The sequence below is a fragment of the Panulirus ornatus genome, chromosome 68 (genome assembly GCF_036320965.1).
Source record: "Panulirus ornatus isolate Po-2019 chromosome 68, ASM3632096v1, whole genome shotgun sequence".
NCBI lineage: Eukaryota > Metazoa > Arthropoda > Malacostraca > Decapoda > Palinuridae > Panulirus > Panulirus ornatus.
This window is the reverse complement of record NC_092291.1, coordinates 20,510,278-20,536,668: the sequence shown is the minus strand read 5'-3', so window position 1 is coordinate 20,536,668 and position 26,391 is coordinate 20,510,278. Positions and strand designations below refer to the sequence as shown.

General features: G+C 39.1%; 2 protein-coding genes across 7 annotated transcripts in view; one reads left to right on the top strand and one right to left on the bottom strand.

Annotated features, from left to right (window-relative positions):
* Mettl4 (Methyltransferase like 4) overlaps positions 1-2,486 on the top strand; it is a 100,798-nt gene extending 98,312 nt beyond the window's left edge. For 5 of the 6 annotated variants that reach the window (XM_071659289.1, XM_071659287.1, XM_071659285.1 and 2 more), the window contains exon 8: positions 2,225-2,486. In XM_071659289.1, coding sequence (XP_071515390.1) covers positions 2,225-2,370 — 146 coding nt within the window. In that variant the 3' untranslated portion in view covers positions 2,371-2,486. The remainder of the gene's footprint in view (positions 1-2,224) is intronic. The other variant, XM_071659290.1, reaches the window with a different exon arrangement.
* A 9,766-nt stretch (positions 2,487-12,252) lies between these two features.
* Positions 12,253-23,089, bottom strand: Cpsf5 (cleavage and polyadenylation specificity factor subunit 5). The gene is made up of 5 exons (XM_071659807.1): positions 22,938-23,089; positions 19,617-19,817; positions 15,376-15,605; positions 13,296-13,410; positions 12,253-12,975 (listed from the first exon to the last, which is right to left on the bottom strand). Exons 1-5 carry the CDS (start codon positions 23,054-23,056, stop codon positions 12,954-12,956), a joined length of 687 nt encoding a protein of 228 aa, XP_071515908.1. The 5' UTR covers positions 23,057-23,089; the 3' UTR covers positions 12,253-12,953.
* Positions 23,090-26,391: the final 3,302 nt, after the last annotated feature.

Sequence of the window (26,391 nt, the reverse complement as noted above, 5' to 3'; positions counted from 1 at the left end):
TGCCTCACCTTTAGCAGGCCAGTGGCAGAGGGTAACTCTAGTTCATTGTTTTTAAAGTCTCCTACCTAATGTTCCTACTGACTTGTAGCAAATGTTCAAACCTATTACTTCTAACTAATGCTTCCACCTAATGTTCCTACTTCTTCAACCTATTGTTCCTACCTACTTTTTCTATCTATTGCTCCTACTATTTTGCCAAAAGGCAGGGCTAGCATGTAGTGCTCACCACAGGAAAAATTTAGGGCTACAAAGAATTAGTTGTATGGGTCAAGTGTTGTCATGTGTTATGTGTGACAAGGAGAGATTGTATGTTTATTGACTGAATTCCCTGCACCTTCCTCTTGACTTTCTGCCACTTTCTCTTGTACATCTCCTGATCACTTTCAGTTCACCCCTGTAAATACTGCCCATACACCACACTTTTCTCTTTCACTAGCAACTTTACTTTGTCATCCCACCACTCACTGCCCTTTCTCACCTGCCCACTTCCTACATGCCACACACACTTTTTGCACATGATAGCGCAGCTTTCTTGAATACCACCCATTCCTCACTCACTCCCCTAGTTTCATTTACTCTCACATTTTGCTATGCTGTATTCAGTCTCTTCTAGTATTTCTTCACACTAGCCTCCTTCCCAAGCTCACTTACTTTCACCAACTTCTTGCCTATATTATTTCCTCCTCCAAAAATCTTCACCCTTACCTCCACCAGATATCCCACCAGCTGCCCCTTTAATCATATTCACATTCAAGAATCTCAGTTTTGCATTCCTGTTAGTTGGTATGTAATCCAGTAATGCCCACTTACCACCTTTCCTGCTCACCCAAGTGTACTATGTTTTTCTTTCATACTATTCGCCATTTCCCGCGTTAGCGAGGTAGCGTTAAGAACAGAGGACTGGGCCTTTAAGGGAATATCTTCACCTGGCCCCCTTTTCTGAACCCTCTTTTGGAAAATTGAAAAAAAACGAGAGGGGAGGATTTCCAGCCGACCACTCCCTCCCCTTTTAGTTGCCTTCTACGACACGCAGGGAATACGTGGGAAGAATTTTTTCTCCCCTGTGTATGTCCCTGTTTTTACACCAGGTATTCCCATTCACCAGCTCTTTTTCAACAAACAAGTCCACAAGCTCTTCACCTTTTCCATTCACCCTACTGAATACCCCATTCCCCCTAGTTATATCCTCATCTGCCACATTACTCACTTTCATGCTTAAATCCATCATCATTAGTACCCAGTCTCTTGTATCAAAACTGCTGTCACATTCACTCATCTGTTCCCAAAACACAAGCTTCTTTCCATCACCTTTCTCTTGGCTGGATGCTTGAGCACTGATAATTACCCACATCTCATAATGTTTTCATTTTTACCCACATCAGCCAAGAGCTCCTGCTTCAGTAGTAGTGGTACCCCTTCCCTAGCTCTTTCCCTTACATTAACTCTGACATTGACCCTAAGATATTCCCAATGCATTACGTTTAAGCTTTGTTTCACAAAGAGCTAGAACATCCAGGTTCCTTTCCTCAGACATACCGCTTATATCTTTTTCCTCATTTTGGTTACATCCACAGTTGATAGACACCTTAACCTGAGTCCTCAAGGAGTATGAGCACTCCTCACTTGGTTATCCTTCTTTATCTCCACCTTTAGAAATTGAATTACAAGAAGGGAAGGGTTTCCAGCCCCTGCTTCAACTCTTCTTAGTTGATTACTGCAACACTTGCAGGAAATAGGGTAGAATTCTCTCTCCTTTATCCCCTATCAGTTCTGTCATGCATATAAAACACCTATCTTCTGCATGAACTTATAAATGAAGCTTTTATTTATGAAATTATTGAAATGTTATGTAACTAAGGCATGATTGAGTAAGAGAAAGGGAATTAGAGAAAACAAACAGGAAAAATAAGAAGTGTTAGGACCGAGTTTGATATTGCAAGATTTTTATGACTGCTTTCTAGTTTATATGACTGGATGTCTGCATGTAGTGCCAGTAAATGATGTTATATTTATTAGAGAGTAATTCTATATTTGCCAGAATACTTGAAATGTATGTATATTTTGTATGTTCATGTATCTTGAAATTCACTTATCCAGAAAATGGAAGGTTCTCCTTGGAATAAACTTGACAGATATAATTATCGTACTTTGTGATGAAAACTTAATCTATATCTTCATGCTAGTCTAATGTTTTGATTTATCTTATGTATCTGATGCTCAACAGAACTCTTGAAGAAGTATGTGGGACCACACCCACAATGCTTGGAGCTTTTTGCACGAAGTCTAACACCTGGATGGATGTGTTATGGCATGGAAGTTTTGCGGTTACAGCATTCATTTCTTTTTGAGGATTCATGCCAAGATGAATGAAATTTCATTTCCTTATCATTCATCTTTCTGATATTAGCAGTTAGGCACAGTATTAGCTGGTTTTGTAAATGAAAAACATGTTACAGTGGGTATTATAAATTCATGGTTGGTTTCAAGGTGGTTTTTCACCCTGTTATCTTTAGACAACTTAGAGTAGTCTTTCTGGAAAGAAAATTAGAGGTTCAAAGAAAGTTTTTTGTGTGATAAATGTCCAGGGAAGATCACATGATGGAATTCTTGTCCCATCTCTGACGTATGGTTGTGAAATCATATGTCCTGATTGGTAATAGATGATAACATCATACCTCGCAAATGTGGGAGACAGCAACAAAGCAAAATAAATATAAAGAAATGAATAACTTAACCACAGTAGTGAAGTTGGAATTAGGAATACAGAGTAAAGAAGGAAAATTTGAGGATAAGTGAACCAGGGCATGTGAAACATATGGGGTAAATCATGGAAAGGTCTGTGGGGCCTGGAAGTGGATAGGGAGCTGTGGTTTCAATGCACTACGTATGACAGCTCAAGACCTTTTTTGTCTATTTTCCTAGCGCTACCTCGCTGAAGCAGGGTGTAGCACTGCTGTTTCATGTGGGCCAGGAATGGATGAAGGCAAGCAAGTACACATGTACATGTGTATATATTTATATGTTGATATGTATATCAACTTATGGGGATAGGGGAGAAAGAATACTTCCCACGTATTCCCTGCGTATCGTAGAAGGTGACTAAAAGGGGAGGGAGCGGGGGCTGGAAATCCTCCCCTCTTGTTTTTTTTTTTTAATTTTCCAAAAGAAGGAACAGAGAAGGGGGCCAGGTGAGGATATTCCCTCAGAGGCCCAGTCCTCTGTTCTTAACGCTACCTTGCTAATACGGGAAATGACGAATAGTTTGAAAAAAAAAAAATGTATATGTATGCACATGGTCATGAGAAAGGTGGGGATGGGCAGATTAGAAAGGGGAGTGAGTTGTGGGATGAAGAAGTAAGATTGTTAGTGAAAGAGAAGAGAGAGGGGCTTGGATGATTTTTACAGGGAAGTAGTGCAAATGACTGGGACATGTATAAAAGAAAGCAGCAGGAGGTCAAGAGAAATGTGCAAGAGGTGAAAAAGAGGGCAAATGAAAGTTGGGGTGAGAGAGTATCATTAAATTTTAGGAAGGATAAAAAGATGTTTTGGAAGGAGGTAAATAAAGTGTGTCAGACAAGAGAACAAATGGGAACCGGTGAAGAGGGCAAATGGGGTTGGTAATAACAAGTAGTGGTGACGTGAATAGGAGATGGAGTGGGTATTTTGAAGGTTTCTTAAATGTGTTTGATGATAGATTGGCAGATATAGGGTGTTTTGGTCGAGGTGGTGTGCGAAGTGAGAGGGTGAGGGAGAATGGCTTGGTAAACAGAAGAGGTAGTGAAAGCTTTGCGGAAGATGAAGGCGGTGGGTTTGGATGGTATTGCAGTGGAGTTTATAAAGAAAGGGGATGAATGTGTTGTTAATTGGTTAGTAAGGATATTCAATATATGTATGGTTCATGGTGAAGTGCCCAAGGATTGGCAGAATGCATGCATAGTGCCATTGTACAAAAGCAAAGGGGATAAAGGTGAATGTTCAAATTACAGAGTTATAAGTTTGTTGAGTGTTCCTAGGAAATTATATGGGAGGGTATTGATTGAGAGGGTGAAGGCATGTACAGACCATCAGATTGGGGAAGAGCAATGTGGTTTCAGAAGTGGTATAGGATGTGTGGATTGGGTGTTTGCTTTGAAAGATGTATGTGAGAGATACTTTGAAAAAACAGATGGATTTGTATGTAGCACTTATGGATCTGGAGAAGGCTGAAAAACAGATGGATTTGTAGGTAGCATCTATGGATCTGGAGAAGGCATATGATAGAGTTGATAGAGATGCTTTCTGGAAGGTATTAAGAGTATATGGTGTGGGAGATAAGTTGCTAGAAGCAGTGAAAAGTTTTTATCGAGGATGTAAGACGTGTATGAGTTGGAAGAGAGGAAAGTGATTGGTTCCCAGTGATTGTCAGTTTGCAGCAGGGGTGCGTGGGCTTCATGGTTGTTTAATTTGTTTATGGATGGGGTTGTTAGAGAGGTAAATACAAGAGTTATGGAGAGAGCGGCAAGTATGTTGTCTGTTGTGGATAAGAGGGTTTGGGAAGTGAGTCAGTTGTTGTTCGCTGATGATACAGCACTGGTGGCTGATTCTGGTGAGAAACTGCAGAAGCTGGTGACTGAGTTTGGTAAAGTGTGTGAAAAAGATAGCTGAGAGTAAATGTGAATAAGAGCAAGGTTATTAGGTTCAGTCGGGTTGAGGGACAAGTCAGTTGGGAGGTGAGATTGAATGGAGAAAAACTGGAGGAAGTGAAGTGTTTTAGATATCTGGGAGTAGATTTAGCAGAAGATGGGGCATTGAAGAATGTGTGGAAGGCAAGAACGTTATCTCAGAGAGCAAAAATGGGTATGTTTAAAGGAAGTGGTTCTAACAATGTTACATGGTTGCGAGGCGTGGACTACAGATAGGGTTGTGCAGTGGAGGGTGGGTGTGTTGGAAATGAGATGTTTGAGGACAATGTGTGGTGTGAGGTGGTTTGATCTAGTAAGTAATGAAAGGGTAAGAGAGATGTGTGGTAGTAAAAAGACTGTGGTTGAGAGAGCAAAAGAGGGTGTATTGAAATGGTTTGGTCACATGGAGAGAATGAGTGAGGAAAGATTGACAAAGAGGATATATGTGTCGGAGGTGGAGGGAACAAGGAGAAGTGGGAGACCAAATTGGAGATGGAAGAATGAAGTGAAAAAGATTTTGAGCGATTGGGGCATGAACTTACAGGAGAGTGAAGGGCGTGCAAGGAATAGAGTGAATTGGAATGATGTGTGAGAAGGAGTAGCACTACTCCTGAAACAGGAGTGGTGGGAGTATGTGATAGAGTGTAAGAAAGTAAACTCTAGATTGATATGGGTAAAACTGAAAGTGGATGGAGAGAGATGGGTGATTATTGGTGCCTATGCACCTGGACATGAGAAAAAATTATTTATTTCATTTATTCATTTTGCTTTGTCGCTGTCTCCCGTGTTAGTGAGGTAGCGCAAGGAAACAGACAAAAGAAATGGCCCAACCCACCCACATACACATGTATATACATACACGTCTACACATGTAAATATACATACCTATACATCTCAACGTATACATATATATACACACACAGACATATACATATATACACATGTACATAATCCATACTGTCTGCCTTTATTCAATCCCATCACCACCTCGCCACACATGAAATAACAACCCCCTCCCCCCTCATGTGTGCGAGGTAGCGCTAGGAAAAGACACCAAAGGCCCCATTCGTTCACACTCAGTCTCTAGCTGTCATGTAATAATGCACCGAAACCAGAGCTCCCTTTCCACATCCAGGCCCCACACACTTTCCATGGTTTACCCCAATGCTTCACATGCCCTGTTTCAATCCATTGACAGCACGCCGACCCCAGTATACCACATCGTTCCAATTCACTCTATTCCTTGCACGCCTTTCACCCTCCTGCATGTTCAGGCCCCGATCACTCAAAATCTTTTTCACTCCATCTTTCCACCTCCAATTTGGTCTCCCACTTCTCCTCGTTCCCTCCACCTCTAACACATATATCCTCCTGGTCAATCTTTCCTCACTCATTCTTTCCATGTGACCAAATCATTTCAAAACACCCTCTTCTGCTCTGTCAACCACACTCTTTTTATTTCCACACACCTCTCTTACCCTTACATTACTTACTCAATCAAACCACCTCACACCACATATTGTCCTCAAACATCTCATTTCCAGCACATCCACCCTCCTGCGCACAACTCTATCCATAGCCCACGCCTTGCAACCATACAACATTGTTGGAACCACTATTCCTTCAAACATACCCATTTTTGCTTTCCGAGATAATGTTCTCGACTTCCAAACATTCTTCAAGGCTCCCAGAATTTTCACCCCCTCCCCCACCCTATGATTCACTTCCGCTTCCATGGTTCCATCCGCTGCCAGATCCACTCCCAGATATCCAAAACACTTTAACTTCCTCCAGTTTTTCTCCGTTCAAGCTTACCTCCCAATTGACTTGACCCTCAACCCTACTGTACCTAATAACCTTGCTCGTATTCACATTCATTCTTAACTTTCTTCTTTCACACACTTTACCAAACTCAGTCACCAGCTTCTGCAGTTTCTTACATGAATCAACCACCAGCGCTGTATCATCAGCGAACAACAACTGACTCACTTCCCAAGCTCTCTCATCCACAACAGACTGCATACTTGCCCCTCTTTCCAAAACTCTTGCATTCACCTCCCTAACAACCCCATCCATAAACAAATTAAACAACCATGGAGACATCACACACCCCTGCTGCAAACCTACATTCACTGAGAACCAATTACTTTCCTCTCTTCCTATACGTACACAGGCCTTACATCCTCAATAAAAACTTTTCACTGCTTCTAACAACTTGCCTCCCACACCATATATTCTTAAAACTTTCCACATATATATATATATATATATATATATATATATATATATATATATATATATATATATATATATATATATATATTCATTCATTTTACATAATTGCTGTTTCCTGCATCATTGAGGTGGCACCAGGAAACAGACAAAGAATAGCCCATCCACTCATGTATATAGATAAACGCCCACATGTGCACATATACCAATCATCATACACATACACATACGCAGACATTACATACATACACACGTACATATTCTTACTTGCTTGTCTTCATCCATTCCTCTCTTTACCCCACCCCACTGGAAATCAGCATTGCTGTTCCCTGCTTCAGCGAAGTAGCGCCAGGAACACAGACAAAAAGGCCACACTGGTTCACATATATAAACATTATTTATAGGTGAGAATGAAATACTACATGGTTGAACAATTTTATTACAACATTTTTTCATAAAAACTTCAGTATAAACACTTGGAAAACACTACAATTGAATATAATTTTCCCAAACCTTGGAGAAATAATTGTTTTATCATTACTAGTAGGCACCTGCTGATCAGAGAGGTAATATATATATATATATATATATATATATATATATATATATATATATATATATTCTTTCTTTCATACCATTCACCATTTCCCGCATATATATATATATATATATATATATATATACATATATATATATATATATATATATATATATATATATATATATATATATATATATATATTACTGGAACTTGGCCCACAAATTTCTTTTCATCTAGATTACACTTGAGAATACATTATTCATAAAATTCTTTATCTTTTATCACAAATATCCTTAATTCCTTGGGATAAGGGAGTAATAAACTACCTCTGAATGTCCAGCATGTTATATGAAAAATGACTAACGAGTAGGAGTAAGGTACTGAAAACTTTCACTTTTTATTGTCACTTTCCAAAAATAGGAATAAGAAAGGGCCAGGTGAGGATTTCTTCTCTAAAGCTCAGGATGAGGTGTCTGTATATGCTGGTGGAACCAGGTTTAGACAAAGATAAATGTAGTGTTTGATGAAAGAAACCTTTATATTTTGGCCCTAGGTTTAAGGTAAAAGGTAGCAGAATTATTTGGGATCGATGGGTATAGCTAGGGCTGTTGTGAGGGTAAGAGAGAAGGAAGGTGTGGCTATTCAGATGAAGGAAGAGGTGTGGGACTTTTGTTAAAAGTGTAAGGATGTGAGGTCAAGACTGATTCAAATTAGATTTTGAGCAGTTAGTGACTGTTGATGCATGTGTATCTGGTAATTTGGAGTGAAGAAGAAAGGGATGCTTTTTGGGAGGGGCTTCAGCAATTTTTATGTAAGGGAACATATCTTGATGCCAGGTGATCTGAATGTAAAAGTAGTGATTTGACAGTCGAGGGTAAAACTAAGGGGCATGTAGTATCAAGGGTAACAGCTTGTTGATTTGTGCTACAAAAGGAGTAGCAGTTGGGAAATCATGGTTTAAATCATTGATTACAGCAACTGTGGATGTGTAGCATGCCCTCTGCAGCAATTTTTGATAAGTTTGAAAAAAAATTTTAATTTTTGTCTTGCCATTCAACAGCTTTACTTCTGAATAAAATGGTAAAAACTTTTCCACTCAATCCTACCATCTCCAGTTTGATTCCTCTCTTTTTGTCCCCTCTACTAATGACACATAAAGCCTCTTTGCCAACCTTACTTCACTTATTCTCTCCAAATCATTTTAGCACAACTCTCTCTTACCCTTTTATTACTTTTTGATCAAACCACCTCACACTCTATATTACGCTCAAACATTTCTTTTCCAACACATCCACCCTCCTCTGCACATCTCATCTATAGTCCATGCCTCTCATCCATACTATATGAGGACTACCGTACCTTCAGACATAAACCTCATTTGCCCACCAAGATAACCTCTCTCCCACACATTCCATAATGCTCCCAGAACATTAGCCTCCTCATGTACCCTATGACTCACATCCACTTCAGTGGTTTCTTTGGTTATCATGTCATCTCAGGTACCTGAAACACTGAAGTTCCTCCAAATTTTTTCCATTCAAATTCACATTCCAACTAACCTGTCCCTCTGCACTGCTAAACCTAATAACTTTCCTTATATTTACATATATCTGTTTAGTACCATGTTACTTACATGTGTGCCATAAGAAACTTTTGTAACGGTGATTAGTGACAGGGTAACAATAGAATAGATGGAGGTGACAGGGAAGGTAGCAGATGGGGATAGTGGTAACAGGCAGAATACAAGTGAAAAGGATGGAGTTAAAATTTTAACCCTTACACTGCATCTTTGAAAAAAAAATCCTAGCTTTTTCTATATGTGCCAAAAACAAAAAAAATTAAAATAATGCTCTTAAGATTTAGAGAAATGAAGTGAAGTGTTTTAGATATCTGGGAGTGGACTTGGCAGCGAATGGGACCATGGAGGCAGAAGTGAGTTACAGGGTGGGTGAGAGGGTGAAGGTTCTGGGAGCAATGAAGAATGTATGGAAGGAGAGAACGTTAATTGAAATGTATAGGTATGTGTGTGAACGTGTATGTATATACATGTGTATGTGAGTGGGATGGGCCATTTCTTTCGTCTGTTTCCTTGCGCTACCTCGCTAACGCGGGAGACAGCGACAAAGCAAAATAAAATTTAAAAAAATTAAATATACCTATGAGTCCACGGGGAAAATGAAACACGTTAAGTTCCCAAGTGCACTTTTGTGTAATAATCACATCATCAGGGGAGACACGAGAGAAATAAGTCAGTTGATATACATCGAAGAGATGAAGCTAGGATGCCATTTGGTTTACCAAATACATACACAGACATATACATATATACACATGTACATATTCATACCTATATATTTATATCCCTGGGGATAGGGGAGAAAGAATACTTCCCATGTATTCCCTGCGCATCGTAGAAGGCGACTAAAAGGGGAGGGAGCGGAGGGCTGGAAATCCTCCCCTCTTGTTATTTTTTTTAATTTTCCAAAAGGAACAGAGACGGGGGCCAGGTGAGTATATTCCCTCAAAGGCCCAGTCCTCTGTTCTTAATGCTACCTCGCTAACATGGGAAATGGCGAATAGTTTGAAAGAAAGAAAAAGAAGACATTCATACATGCTGCCTTCATCCATTCCCGCTGCCACCCCGCCACGCATGAAATGACACCCCCCTTCCCCCTACTTGCACGAGAGGTAATGCTAGGAAAAGACAACAAAGGCCACATTCGTTCACACTCAGTCTCTAGCTGTCATGTGTAATGCACTGAAACCACAGCTCTCTTTCCACATCCAGGCCCCAAAAACTTTCAATGGTTTATCCCAGACGCTTCACATGCCCTGGTTCAATCCATTAAGAGCACGTCGACCCCAGTATACCACAACGTTCCAATTCACTCTATTCCTTGTACGCATTTCACCCTCTTATATGTTCAAGCCCCGGTCGCTCAAAATCTTTTTCACTCCATCCTTCCACCTCCAATTTGGTCTCCCACTTCTCCTCATTCCTTCCACTTGTGACATGTATATTCTCTTTGTCAATCTTTCCTCACTCATTCTCTCCATGTGACCAAACCATTTCAATACACCCTCTTCTGTTCTCTCAACCACACATCTCTCTTACCTTTTCATTATATACTCAATCAAACCACCTCACACCACATATTGTCCTCAAACATCTCATTTCCAACACATCCACCCGCCTCCGCAAAACCCTATCTATCGTCCATGCCTCACAACCATATAACATTGTTGGAACGATTATTTCTTCAACGCTCCCAGAACCTTTGCCCCCTCCCCCACCCTGTGACTCACTTCTGCTTCCATGGTTCCATCTGCTGCCAAATCCACTCCCAGATATCTAAAACACTTCACTTCCTCCATTTTCCCCATTCAAACTCACCTCTCAATTGACTTGTCCCACAATCCTACTGAACCTAATAACCTTAATCCTATTCATATATGTGTGTGTGTGTGGTGGGGTGGCGACAGAAATGAATAAAGGTAGCAAGTATGAAGTATGTACATGTGTATATATGTATATGTCTGTGTACGTATATATATGTATGTTAAAATGTATAGGTATGTATATGTGCGTGTGTGGGCATGTATGTATGTACATGTGTATGTGGATGGGTTGGGCCATTCTTTCGTTTGTTTCCTGGTGCTACCTCGCTAACCCAGGAGACAGCAACAAAGTATAATAGATAAAATATAATGTATGTATGAGTGGTTGGGCCATTCTTCATCTGTTTCCTTGAGCTACCTCACTGAAGCGAGAAAAAGTGATTACGTAAAATAGATAAATAAATAAATAAAAACCTCGCTAATGTGGGAAATGGCGAATAGTATGAAAGAAAGAAATGTGTATATGAGTGGATCAGTCATTCTTCATCTGTTTCCTGGCGCCACCTCACCGACATGGGAAACAGCGATCAAGTATAATAAAGAATTGAATAATAAAATTTAAAGATGTCCATGCAAAAGTACAAAAAGTGACAAGTTAACTCCTTTGTCTGTTGAGAAAATAAGTGTTGAAGTTTATGAAAACAATTTGTGTGTAAATTTATAAGGGGGTCTTAAAAACAAAACATAATCTCATGAGATTAAAGATGTGGATTCAGAAGCATGAAAAATTGGAAAAAAAATACTTTGTTTTGTTGTGGTAGTGTTCATGTGATGAATGTTGCCATTGTTAGTAAACCATCAAATGATGTATGTTGCAGTTTAAGGGTTAAGATTGTTGAATGCATTGGATGATAGGGTGGTGTGTTTGGAATGAAGTGGCATATAGATTGAGAGAGTCTGGGTTATTAATGTTTTCATGAAAAGAGGAAGTATTGAAAGCTATGCATAAGATGAAATGTGGCAGGAGTGGATGATGTTGCAGTCAAGTTTCTCAAGAAAGGGAAACAGCATTGTTGACTGATTCGTAAAGTTACTCAGAGTTTGTACGGTGAAAAGTGAGATGCCTTTGGGATGGCAGAATACATATATAGCCCCCTTACATAAATGCAAAGGGGATAAAAGTGAATGCTTCAGATACAAATTTACAAGCCTGTGTAGTGTAACGGATGTGTTACAGGTGGAGTAGGAACACAGAATTTGTAATATGAATAAGAATTTGTAATATAAACATAGGACACAGTGCACCATGTGCATGTTTAACCATCATAATATTGGTGGCATTTATGGAAAATTGAATGCCCTAAATTCAGTCCCTCAGATGAATCCATGCTGTCATTGTAACATTCTAAAAATCAGCCACAGGAAAAAAAGTTAAAAGCATTAAAATCTATACAGTAAGGAATAAATAACAATGCACCATTTAAAAAAGAATTTAATGATCCTTACATACATAAACATTTCCACTGCAAACTGACACTGAAGAAACTGGAATGGGTGCAAGGAAAGTGTGTTCTGATATTAAATGATCTAGAAAGATTGCTCGACATTTAATTAACAGTCTGCTTGGTAATTGTTTTTGTAAGCACTCATACAGTATTTTGTACCATGTTAGCACTGCCATAGAATCAGTGACAAATCTCACAAAAGAATTCATAGTATTGTACAGTCAAAAAGTTTCACATCTAAATTTTTGGAGGAACAAAAACTCCAATGAGCAGTAGCATGTCTTTCCATTAAATCCAGGGCCTCATAAAGGTAAAATATTAAGACCAATTATAAAAGTCTCCACTTGTGAAGTGTATCCATGAACAAAGCAGTTACATAAACAAGCAAAGAATTAACCAATCCTTAATATTTATGTATGGTACTTCAGTACCATACCCCTTGAACTTTCACTTCTTGTGATTACTGTGATTCCAGCAATGCCATGGATAAACACTATATGTAATTATATAAAATAGAACTTCAGGAGCTTTCAGAAACACTGATGAAATATACATGACACACCAGCAAATGCTCATACAGTGAATCAGAGTACTCAAACTATCACTTTGTATTAAGGAAACATCTACTATTTTTACACATGCATGTATGCATGCATGCCTAATCATTCTAGAGCTCTACATGTAGGTAAAGTTGAATCTGAAAAAGAAAAAAGTAATTAGTGTATCAGTACATCCAGCAGCTTTTCATTAATCAATGGATTGGTTCATAAATAACATTAAATACAATGAATAAGTGACAAAGCAAAAATCAAGAACATATGCACATACATGTAGTCCCCAGCATATGAACAGGTTACGTTAAAATATTCCATTCGTAAGTCTTTTGCTCAGACTTCTAAACTAAATTTCTCATAGGTACATGGTTATAAGTGGTGATTAAGTTCCCAAGGCATTTCCATTTTTATCTTTTAAGGAACTAAAAAAAAAAAAAAAAAAAGGCAGAAAATAAATACTGACCTGCACAAAGCCTGTGGCAATGAAGAGATTATTGGTCCATATCCTTGAGAATTATCATACAGTTCAAATAATGGTGCTGCAACAAGTTTGTAATTCTTTGGTACTGCAAATAATGCTGTGAAAAAAAAATAGATGTAGGCTACATGGTATTAAGTAACTTTTTCACTGTACTACATATCATTATAACATATCCGTTCTGTAATTAGACTAACCATGCAAATTTGCCTTCATATTTCTTAGTCTTCTAACCACTCAAAATCAGGTATTGCATTCAAAGCTATTTTCTTCCACAGTGTCTTTTATAAAATAAGCTGATTCATGAAGTAAAGTTCTGGCATAACATCTTGCCACACAAAGCATCTCCATTACAGATGATCAGAAATCACGTCTGCCATTTTCTTCCAATAAGAGTTTGGCATTAGTCATTTTGTTCACCATATCTGCCCACTTGTCACAGGGTCACAAATACTCAAGAGATGGGGCTGAGAAATGTAAAATTTTTCAGTTTCATGATCATTCTAATGGTTTTCAGGTAAATACAAGTTTTGGGAATGGACATCCAAACAACACAAAAAACACAGCTTTTAAATTTTGATGAACCACTTCAGCTGTAACACTCAGTCCTCTCAAAATGAACTTTTAAAGTAAGGCATATAAAAAGCAAGCTTACAGAGGTGATCATTCAAATGCAAAATTAATGTCCATTAACCCAGGTCATTGTTTCCCAAACTGGACGGCAGGAAGGCATGCACCAAAAATTATGGTATTTGTTTAAAAGAAGTTATTAATAAGGAAACACCTTGAATTTGTCATCAAGAGAAATTTCTCCCTAATTAAACTTGTCACACAACCTTGCAAAACCAAAATGCAGTAACCAGCCTTACCAATTCTCTACCCATCACATCTTTCCTCACATGTCTTGCACACATCATGGATATCAATCAAACTGACTCACTCCTCATCGCTCACAACAATACCAATTGTTGATCCTCAGCAACACTAAAACATATAATACAAAATGTAAAATTAGTTGAAATAAAAAATATGAAATGTGATATGATGATTGTGTGAAAACCAAAAGGGGAGCATCATTAGAAAAAAAGAAAGGGCGAGGGGCGTGGAGGAACTGCTGATCTAAGCATTACAACTCCCTCTGTTCGGGATTTGAGTGAATGAGGCCTTTTCTTCATCTGTTCCTGGAGGTACCTCACAAACACATGAAACAGTGATCAAGTATATATGAAAAAAAATTACATATATGTTGATCACACTAGTCCGTGGTAATAATTATGAACATGAAATCACAATTCAATAGTTCATAGAATTGTATTTTAACATGTAATTTTTCTATACATGTGGCACATGTTTCACGGAGACAATCTACCTCATCATGTGCCAACAATTCATAAAGTTTTTTAAATTCTAACACCACCAACATGGCATATATATATATATATTTTTTTTTCATACTATTCACCATTTCCCGCGATAGCGAGGTAGCGTTAAGAACAGAGGACTGGGCCTTTGAGGGAATATCCTCACCTGGCCCCCTTCTCTGTTCCTTCTTTTGGAAAATTAAAAAAAAATATATATATAAAATATATATATATATAATATATATATCCTAATGTGAGGCAGGTACCTGTTTTATTGACCAACCCCTAAGAGGTGGATGAACAGCCGGGTTGACTATATACCAACCATTGCAACCACGATTTGAACCTATATGCTCAACCCTGGGTGGCTTGTGAATGTGTTGCAATGAGGAATGCTGATCTTTACACCATGGAGGTCCAATAGAGCTTGTCTGAAGTTTGCCATGTTAGCAAAGTAGCACCAGGAACAGACAAAGAAAGGCCACATTCGCTCATATCCATTCTCAAGCATTCATGTGCTATGCATTTGATCTTGCAAGGAAATTTCATCTTACGTTATCCTCTGTTGCAAACATTATTTTATCTTCCATTTCCAACCTCTGAGAGGATGTCATCCAACATGCAAACACTGACACATAACTGGAGACAAAATATGAACCAACTATGAGGGAAAATTGAGAACAGCAATTAGTGTGCATAAATACCTTTTTCTCCAAGCTGTACAAGGAAAAGTTTTTTGTGCTCCTTAGGTTTTGTGATGTGTGAAGGTACATATGGATACTGAGGAGGCTCAAAGTTTGGTCTCCACCAATTGCCAATAATATCTTCAATAACCCACTCTTGTTTTACACCATCTTGCCTCCCTAATGTCTCTGTAAGCAGCCGCTTGAGGCCTTCCACCTCATCCTCATCCGTGTTGAGTTCCCCACCAGGCCTGTTATTGTGAAAGAAATGTAGTTTTTATACTTTAAGATGGTTAAGATGATGCATACATGAATGAGCAGATGATACTGAACAGCATGACATGAATAAGCAGATGATATTGTATAGTAACATCCATGAATAAACAAGTAGTATAATATATGGCAATTGTGGCCATTAGAGCTACATTACAGGAATAACTTGAAGAATTTCTTTCCAGGTATCATATGTCTTACACTTATTACATATATCAACCTCAAGTGAATTTTAGTTTGTTCCAGTATCATTTGTGATGAGAAAACATTGTATTAGGCAAGATACACTCAAATTTGCGAGTCAAACATCCGAATTACAATTACAAGCAAAACCCAAAAGAACATAGACACAAGATACTTTATTCTTTTGTACACTCCTTGAACTGGAAACATTCTGTGCACTAAATTGGATGAGCAGAGATGGTATCATCAGAAAAATCAATTTGGTGTGTAAAGTAAGAAAAGAAGTGGTTTTATGAAGGTGAAAGTCCAAGTTTCACTTCAACACACTGGGCTTGTGTATGATGTTCATGGTCTTTACGTGCCTGATCCAGCCCGATGGTTTTCCCATCTTTGTGCTGTATCACTGAGGACTATATCAAGGAACAGTCTTATCAGCACAAATCCACTCTAAACCAGCTGAGACAGGATGGAGGTGCAGTGTGCAAGTTTCTAAAATTTTTTACTTTGTTTTCATTGTAAAGTAACTTTCTTTCATCTAGCTAAGACAGCACAGGCAATTGAGGCCCTTGTCATTGCCATCCCATTAACACATAAAATACAGTCATGTGCAATATAGTGAAAGCACAACTCCCTATCCACATCCAGGCCCCACAGACCTTTCCATTGTTTACCTCATGTTTCACATGCTCTGGTTCAGTCTACTGACAGCACATCGACCCCAGTATACCATATTGTTCCAATTCACACTATTCTGTGCACACCTTTCACCCTCCTGCATTTTCAGGCCATGATCACTGGAAATCTTTTTCACTTCATCCTTCCACCTCCAATGAGGTCTCCTGCTTTTCCTTATTCCCTCCACCTCTGATACATATCTTCTTTATCAACCTTTCCTCATTCATTCTCTCTATATATCCAAACCATTTCAACACACCCTCCCCTGCTCTCTCTTTTTATTACAACATTCTGTTACTCTTTCATTACTAGATCAAACCACCTTACTCCACATATTGTCCTCAAACATCTAATTTCCAACACATCCACCCTCCTCTGCACAAACCATGCCTCGCAGCCATATAATATTGTTGGAAGTATTATTCCTTCAAACATACCCATTTTCGCTCTCCAACATAACATTCTTTCCACACATTCTTTGTTGCTCCCAGAACCTTCGCCCCCTCCTCCACCCTACAACTCACTTCTGTTTCCATGGTTCCATTCGCTGCCAAATCCACTCCCAGATATCTAAAACACATAAATTCCTCCAATTTTTCTCCATTCTAACTTACATCCCAACTAACTTGTCTCTCAAACCTGCTGAACCTAATAATAACCTTGCTCTTATCCACATTTACTCTCAAATTTCTCCTCTCACACAGTTTTCCAAATTCAGTCACCAACTTCAGTTTCTCACTCAAATCAGCCACCAGTGCTGTATCACTGACCCTCTCATGCCCAACAGACTGCATACTTGCCCCTCTCGAAAACTTGCATTTACCTCCCTAACCAACCCATCCATAAACACATTAAACAACCATGGGGACACCATACACCTCTGCTGCAGACTGACCTTCACTGGGAACCAACCACTCTCCTCTCTTCCTACTTGTACACATGCTTTATACCCTTAATAAAAACTTCTCTGCTCGAGCTGCTTACCTCCCACACCATATAATTTGAAGACCTTCCACAAGGCATCTCTATGAACCCTATCATATGCCGTCTCCAGATCCATAAATGCCACGTACAAATCCATCTGTTTTTTTAAGTATTTCTCGCATACATTCTTCAAAGTAATCACTGATCCACACATCCTCTACTACCTCTAAAACCACTCTGCTCTTCCCCAATTTGAAGCTCATTACATGCCTTCACTCTCCATCAGTACCCTCCCATACAATTTTCCAGGAATACTCGACAAACTTGTGCCTCTGCAGTTTGAACACTCACCTTTATCCCCTTTGCCTTTGTACAATGGCACTATACATGCATTCAGCCAATCCTCAGGTACTTCACCATGATCCATACACATTGAATATCCTTACCAACCAATCAACAGAAAAAGGGGCCAAGTGAGGAGTGTTCCATCTGAGACTCTGTAATCTGTTCTTGAATGCCGCCTTGCTAACATGAGAAATGCAGGGGAGGGGGGTGCCATTTCATGTGTGGCGGGGTGGTGACAGGAATGGCTGAGGGCAGCAAGTATGAATATGTACATGTATATATATGTATTTGTCTGTGTATGTATATGTATGTATACGCTGAAATGTATAGGTATGTATTTGTGCGTGTGTGGGCATGGATGTATATACATGTGGGTGGGTTGAGCCATTCTCTCATCTGTTTCCTTGCTCTACCTCGCTAACACAGGAGACAGCAACAACGTATAATAAAAAAATGAATAAAATAAATATTTTATTTATATTTATTATACTTTGTCTCAGTCTCCCGCATCAGCAAGGTAGCACAAGGAAACAGATGAAAGACTGGCCCAACTCACCCATATACACATGTATATACATACACGCCCACACGCATATATACATATATACACATGTACATATTCATACTTGCTGCCTTCATCCATTCCCATTGCCATCCTCCCACACATTAAATGACACCCCCCCCCGCGCACATGGTAGCGTTAGGAAAATACAAAGGCCACATTCGTTCACACTCAGTCTCTAGCTGTCATGTGTAATGCACCGAAACCACAGCTCCGTTTCCACATCCAAGTCCCACAAAACTTTCCATGGTTTACCCCAGACGCTTCACATGCCCTGGTTCAATCCATCGACAACATGTCGACCCTGGGATACCACATCGTTCTAATTCACTATATTCCTTGCACACCTATCACTCCACTGTATGTTGAGGCCCTGATCGCTCAAAATCTTTTTCACTCCATCCTTCCACCTCCAATTTGGCCTCCCACTTCTCCTTGTTCCCTCCACCTCTGACACATATATCCTCTTTGCCAATCTTTCCTCATTCTCTCCATGTGACCAAACCATTTCAGTACACCCTCTTCTGCTCTCAACCACACTTTTTATTACCAAACATCTCTCTTACTTACTCGATCAAACCACCTCACACCACATATTGTCCTCAAACATCTTATTTCCAACACATCCACCCTCCTCTGCACAACCCTATCCATAGCCCACGCCTCGCAACCATATAACATTGTTGGAACCACTATTTATTCAAATATACCCATTTTTTTCATACAAATTCGCCATTTCCTGCATTAGCAAGGTTGCGTTAAGAACAGAGGATTGAGCCTTACAGGGCTTATCCTCAGTTGGCTCCCTTCTTTGTTCCTTCTTTTGGAAAAATTAAAATGGGAGGGGAGGATTTCCAGCCCCTGCTCCCTCCTCTTTTAGTTGCCTCCTTGTAAGTAAATTCCATGTTACCTACCTAATGATATGTAAGAATTCCATTAGACTTTGAATACCACCACCAATTAACTCCACATGAAAAGAAAAGTAGGGAGAGGAAGAAATGCTCACAATTTTTTCATACAAATTCGCCATTTCCTGCATTAGCAAGGTTGCGTTAAGAACAGAGGATTGAGCCTTACAGGGCTTATCCTCAGTTGGCTCCCTTCTTTGTTCCTTCTTTTGGAAAAATTAAAATGGGAGGGGAGGATTTCCAGCCCCTGCTCCCTCCTCTTTTAGTTGCCTCCTTGTAAGTAAATTCCATGTTACCTACCTAATGATATGTAAGAATTCCATTAGACTTTGAATACCACCACCAATTAACTCCACATGAAAAGAAAAGTAGGGAGAGGAAGAAATGCTCACAATTTGAAGAAAGTGGTTCCCAGTTGTAGGAGAAGAACATGTGGAAGACCATGCTCATGGACCAAAAGGACGGCCTCAACGCTCCTTCGCATTCCAATCTTATCAAACTCTTCCCGCATCCTTTGAAACCGTGCTGGCACACTAGGGTCCCTCTCAAACAAAGGATCCTTGGTACCAAATGTGTAGTTTGTCAATGGATACCTGTTAAAAAGATATAACCTATTATTTACCCACATGGCTCTGAATTTCTATGAAGGATATGATATGGTAAATTTAGTAATGTCATAAACTTAAGTTAGGGACATTCATAAGAACACAAGTACAAACGAGTGATTACCAATTTGAGACAATACCATGATGATAAAATAAATTTGTTAGTTTACCTCATTCTTTTTAAACCTTAAATTGCTCCTAATGTTGATCCTTAAATGTCTCATCATCCCATGATGACCTAACTTTCCCCTCCAATGCAAAGATATCTAAATATGCAGCTGACATATCATCCCATTAGTAGCCTACACCTTGCTGGTCTCTTTCCATCACCTGGAAAACACGGGAAAATTCTGCTCTTCTCAGCATAAGCCCACTGACAGCATCATACCCCTGTTATACCACATCTTTCTAATTCTTTCTATCCATGCATGCCTCAACTTTTTTTCACTCTATCCTTCCCATACCCTTGGTCTCCCCTTCCCTTCCCCTCAAATTTCTGATACACTGATTCTCTTCGTCAGACTTCCTATGCTTATCCTTTTCAAATGTCCAACCGTTTCAGCATACCCTGATGAGCTCTCTCAAACAGAGTTTACCACCTTACACTGTCACTCTTTACACAATCAACCCCCTAAGACTACATTTCATTCTTAGGCATTTTATTTCTAACACTTATAACCTCTACTGTTCTTTTAAATTCAGGGCCCAAGACTGACATTTATAAAACACCATCAGGACTACTTCACCTTCAGCTTTAGCCATTATGTACAACACACACTGACTTTTCTTTCCACACACTCCTCAATTCATCTATGACTTCAGCCCTCTTTCATACCCAGTGAATACCTTATGCTCTAATGGTATCATCCACTGTCATGTCCACTCCAAGGTACCTCCAGAGCATTTTCACCTGAAAATAGCAACAGACTTACCTTGAATCCCCTCCCATCCCAAGGAAACTGCATACCCACCCCATGCTCCAAAACCATTGCATTTATCTACCTTACTACCTTGTCTATGAACAAATTAAACAGCTATATTGACATCGAAGTTCCTTGTTACAGACCCACTTGGAACTAATCACTCTCTTCCCTGCCTACTTGCACACATACCTTACTTTCCTGATAAAAACTCTTTACTTCATTTAACACCTAACCTTCCACACTATATAATCATAGCACCAAACTGAGCTATCACCTTAAAAAAAAAAAATATACAAAACTGCTGACACGAGTTGGTTTTGGATGGATGACCTTCAGTCGCCTGGACCTTTTGAAGCAGGTGCACTGACCCTGCAACCCTGGCTAGAGAAGGACCCCCAAATCTCTTCACAACTTTCAAAATACACTCTTCTTTAAAAGTAGTTTAGAGGGCTCCATTCACTTAGCAATGAGTCAACCTTCCATTTCTTGACCTTAACCTTGGTTGGATTAGGTTGTGTGAAATTTCAACATACCTAACCATGGAAAGCAGAACGTATTACGGTTTAAGTTAGGTTTTTATAACAGTTTAATATCTCACCTGGTTTCACTGATGACCACACAATCCAGTGGGTAACAGGAAGCAGACATCAACTGGAAGTTTTAATATGATGACGGGGGCTGGGCTACAAGATTCGCCACAAGACAAACGGAGCAGTTAAGCATTAATACACTCTTAACAGCAGCTCCTCTAAATTTCCATCTGATAATGTCCTTTAACAGTCTTTTATGTTTGAGGTACATGAAAATATACTTTGTCTCATTCCTCCTATAACCATCCCCACAATACCAGAAAATTCATTCCCAACCAAGCCAACATGTGCAAGGAGTAACTCTAACACAGCTCCACAATACAATTAGCTTTGAATTTTGACTCGTGCTGTACTTATAAACTACTTTTACAGGTATGCATGGCATGATTTGAAGCACTATATCTTATTGAACAATATCAAATATGCTATAAGAGCTGAGTATATCTAGGAAAATGTGGGGGTTCACTGATGTGAAACCTGGTTACACACTTATATCGTGGGAACCTATTTAAACTTCAGACGCATAAGATCTATTAAACCTTGACGTGAAACAGCAGAACAGTGCAAGAATCAATAACCCAATTATCAAAACACACATAGTGGAAAGTCTTAAAGTACATCAATGTGTAAAAACTATCTGGACCAGATGGCATATTGTATAAACAAGGATTCTTTACAGGGTAGTAAATGAAAAAATTAACAAACACATAATAATGTTTAATAATTAATATGTCTCACAGAAGAAAAACTACCCTTAGAATGTACAAATGTAACAGTTACAACTACATACAAGTAAGGATATAACAGACTAGTCTAAAATTATGAGTGAATATTACTAACATCCAGGGTAGAAAAGATTACAGAAAATATCTGAGGAAATATCACTACCTCATGTACTGTACAGAGACTGAAAATGAACTTAATAATATAGCTTTAAGCCGGGTAGGTCATGCCTTAACCTACAAACCTATATAAGCACTTAAGGAGTGGACTAACATATATGACGAGTGAACCCTACAATATCATTTATCCAGACTAAATAAAAAGGCCCATCACTGGGTAACCATACCAGAAACTGCTTGATAAACTTGATACAGTTTACAAATGAAAAGTAATCATACAAATTAGGAATTCATTCATACCAGCTTTGTTCTCTTCCACAAAGAAATCTGGTTTCCTGGGCTTGAAGATTACCTACCTTATTAAAAATAAATGGTTTGATATGATGTCTAAGAAGGTATGTAAAGAAATAGTAAGTGTCTCTTTGCACTACACTTTTACTTGTGCGTTTAGATATAAGACAACTAACAGCATGGGGCATAATTCATCAATCCAAATCCTCTAACATTGCATTGTGGGATCACACTCGAGTACATGATACCCTACCTTTAGATATTTCTAAGGCTAGAAGCTACATAATCAAGGTTTCCCTGTAGTCACTAAAGTGTGCAACTTTCACCGTACCATAATTATTAGTACTGGTACTCAAATATACTAAGTTAAATGACTAAGTGGCGGTCATTTTAAAGACAATTTCAGATTCCTGAAATCATCACACCCACATATCAAGAACACTTTTGACGTTTAAGACTTACAGACTAATTGTTCTGTTCAACGCCATTGAAGGATTTCCGTTATATTTAGCACCATATGATGGTGGCGTGGAGTTTTTCGGCCATCCAGTGGCACCCGCGCTTCGCTTCTGTGTCGCCATATTGTAAACAGAAGACACCGCAAACAAAGCTCATGATTGGTTGATACAACCGACAACAAAGTCTGTGATTGGTTGTTCACAAGCCTAGATATAACAGCTTTCAAAAGTAGTTTCATACATCTAAATAAATTGGAATAAACTATTAAGTTCCTTTTCACTTCTTTGGTGTTAGAAATGACGAATGAAAATTTTTTCCCCGAGATAGTAGTGATCTGAAACACATATCAAGTAAATATCATCTTCCATAATTGGACTTATATGAATTTTCTGATATGTGATAACTTGGAAGTGAGCAAAAAGCTAAGTTCAAAACTGAATACGTAACAGTGAAATATTGATATGAAAGGAAATTTCTAATATGGTGGCTGAAGGATGTGCACTGTTCATTGTTTGGAAATTGAATTGAATTTGAGCAAAAGTTATTGACCTTTTGGTCTTTTGATACGAAGTGGTTCATTATAGATTCTCCTTCAGCACTGACCTTAGTATGTGTTTATTTCATCATATGATCGTCTGATGATATTAGATCGTTTTACAACAGAAGTTTTACAGACCCAAGGTTTATGTGAGCATCTTTGAAGGATTCCGCGAACTAGCATAAATATTATATGTAGATGGAGGCCTATAGTTCATTGCCTATGAATAGAAATCTATTGAACGAGCATGGCTTATGGTTGTTACGAAATTGCTCCATCAAAGGCTGAAAAACTGCTCTGGATTTATACAGGTGATAAAGGAACATCGGCGGTAATTCTTACGTCCACAAAGCCATGTATATATATAAAACTTTGACATAGTCGTGCAGCCACATGCAGCTTTATAATGACCTTGATCAAGAATGCTTGGGGGTGTTGGAAGGCCAGTAACGAATACAAACATGCCATGCGTGCGGCAGAGGAACCTAATGGTAAGTGTCCCCTTTGGTTTCTCCAGTTGTTGTAGTAAGACATCCGAATTCCCAGTGTAAGGTTTCATTCATTCATTTATAATTTTGTCCTAAAGGGTAGATTTATTGAACAGCGCCCATCATCCTGTGCAGGGGACAATCTCACAGATGACAGAAGAGTGTTAGTCAAATAGTGATTGCACTATTGTCAACATCCAGTCAGTCTTGGAATGTTTAGTTCCATTTGGATAAACTAGATTTCAGGTCAGAGTTCATTTATGAATAAGAGCCAAGCTATATGATGTTAAACTATCAAGCTTACCCTGCAGGATAAAGTTCTTTGTTTTTCTCCTGTAATAATACAAGTAAATTTGATTGAATTCTCACTTTTACTGAATTAGACGCTTATATGCCATATCTTAAAACACTTATTTCACAAATGACGGTATCCAATACTGTGCTCATTCTTTAAAAAAACTACTCTTCCTCTCATTTGCCATAACAACCATATACACACAACGCTCGGCTGCCAATTTTATTGATCATGTCCAAAGCTAGAATGTTTATAGTAGCCATTACACAGTTATGAGATGTTGATAAAAGAAATCCCTTTTTAGAATATATAAAAACTGAATTCTGAATTAGTAGTTTACTTTTTTAGTTATGACCAGGCTTGTCTAAGTGTCAAGTTATCATCTGCTGACTGCCATTAAAAAGAACGAGAAATAAGGGGCGAGTGTGCATGATTTAATCATCTAATCATCTTGAACACCTGAAGAAAGGGTTCAAGATTTTTCGATTGGTGGGTACAACTTGAAGCTAATTGCATTAATGACCCTGACAGTCGTTAGAGATTGGTAACATTCTCTCTCTCTCTCTCTCTCTCTCTCTCTCTCTCTCTCTCTCTTCTTGGTCCCAGTCCGTTCAGTAATCGTATTAATCTCCAGAGCTGGAATATCGCCAACCACGTCATTTACAAAGACTGTACTTTATAGACATCTGTCTCTCGTCAAGTTTCGTCTCGTTTTGCTTCGAGGCCCCAATACCATCAAATTCCCCAGCTATTGTATATACATTCTCCGTGAATGCAAGACTCGAATTCGTCGCGCCTGAATTCAAGAACGTCTTCCTAACTTTGTCTTCCAAACTCACATAAGGTACCGCCGCCGGGTCTTCTACTCAACAGTATCTGCCACAACAAGGGATACTAGAAAAGGTACAGAAAAGGGGCAAGATCATCCTTGGTCTTTCTTACACCGCTTATCAAAAGGCGCTAAACTACCTCTTGCCAAGCATCGCTTGGACCTGATTCAACACTTCGGGAGGAAGCTATTGCGCTGAACCGCTACCGTCACCTCCTCCTGCTAGATACCCTACGTCCCCAAGTTGCAGTTTGGCACTACAACCGTTCAGAGGAGATCCGAACTCGTACGGACGACCGCAGAAACAGCCGTGTTCATTGTAAATATCCTAAAATAACAATGTGTACGGATTGTCTGACACCTATTCCCTCTTTTATAGTTCCATTTTTTTAGTTATTGTTTTCTCTGTATATTTCGGCCTTTGGTTGCAATCATTATTCATTAATGATAATACTGATGATAGTTATTATCCGTTTCTGGGGACATGGGAAGAAGATACTACCTAGGTATCTCATGCATGTAGATGGCGAATGAGAAGGGCTTAAGTAGGGAGCTGGAAATTCTACCCTATTCTATTATTGCTTTCCGACTGAAGGAAGAGAGCCAGGAGCCAATTGAGGATTTTCCACCCCAAGGAATATGAACTCCTTCAGGAGGGAAATGGCTCATACGCTGACCCCCCCTCATTCCTTAAGGATAATTGTACTAAATTTACCTGAAGGTAAATTCAGTAACTTACTTCCCAGGTCACATGTCATGGTGTGGGCAAGACATTACAGACACTCGGCAAACGTAAATTGAGTTCTACAAATGTAGATGAAAGGCAATTTACTGAAGCAAGGCTGATGACTCCATAGATGCAGTTGAAAGTCATACCGATGTATATAGAAGCAGAAGGAAATATACATTGAGTTAAGAAAAAAAAAAGATGAATACGAAGGAAATGGAGAAGTCGAAAAGAAAAATAACAGGATGAATAATACAGAGCGTGAGCAAAGGAAGGATTATGTAGGGAGAAGCGGGTGTACCAGAGACGGTACGGTAGACAGGAGAGGGGAAGAAGAAAATATCTGTAGGGGAATCACTAATGGAGAGGGTGAACAAAGGATAATTAAAGAGGGAAACACCAAAGCGAGAAACTCGTTGCTGTTGTCCCAACAATGATTATAAGAGGACATATTGCGCTGTGACGACAGGGGAGCAGGTCTCCAGGACACAGTAAGACGATGTGTACCGCGTTAGGAGACATGAAAACTAGTACATTGTAAATGTCACTGGTCGTTTACAGCTAGGCTATAGGTACAATC

What these genes read in the sequence shown, in the direction of transcription:
- Cpsf5 (XM_071659807.1), bottom strand. Translation starts at nt 23,056, where the DNA reads ATGGCGACACAGAAGCGAAGCGCGGGTGCCACTGGATGGCCGAAAAAC. An exon ending in TTGAACAGAACAATTAGTCT is followed by an intron (nt 19,818 to 22,937) that starts GTAAGTCTTAAA and finishes TCTTTTTAACAG; the next exon opens with GTATCCATTGACAAACTACA. An exon ending in GGAACCACTTTCTTCAAATT is followed by an intron (nt 15,606 to 19,616) that starts GTGAGCATTTCT and finishes TCACAATAACAG; the next exon opens with GCCTGGTGGGGAACTCAACA.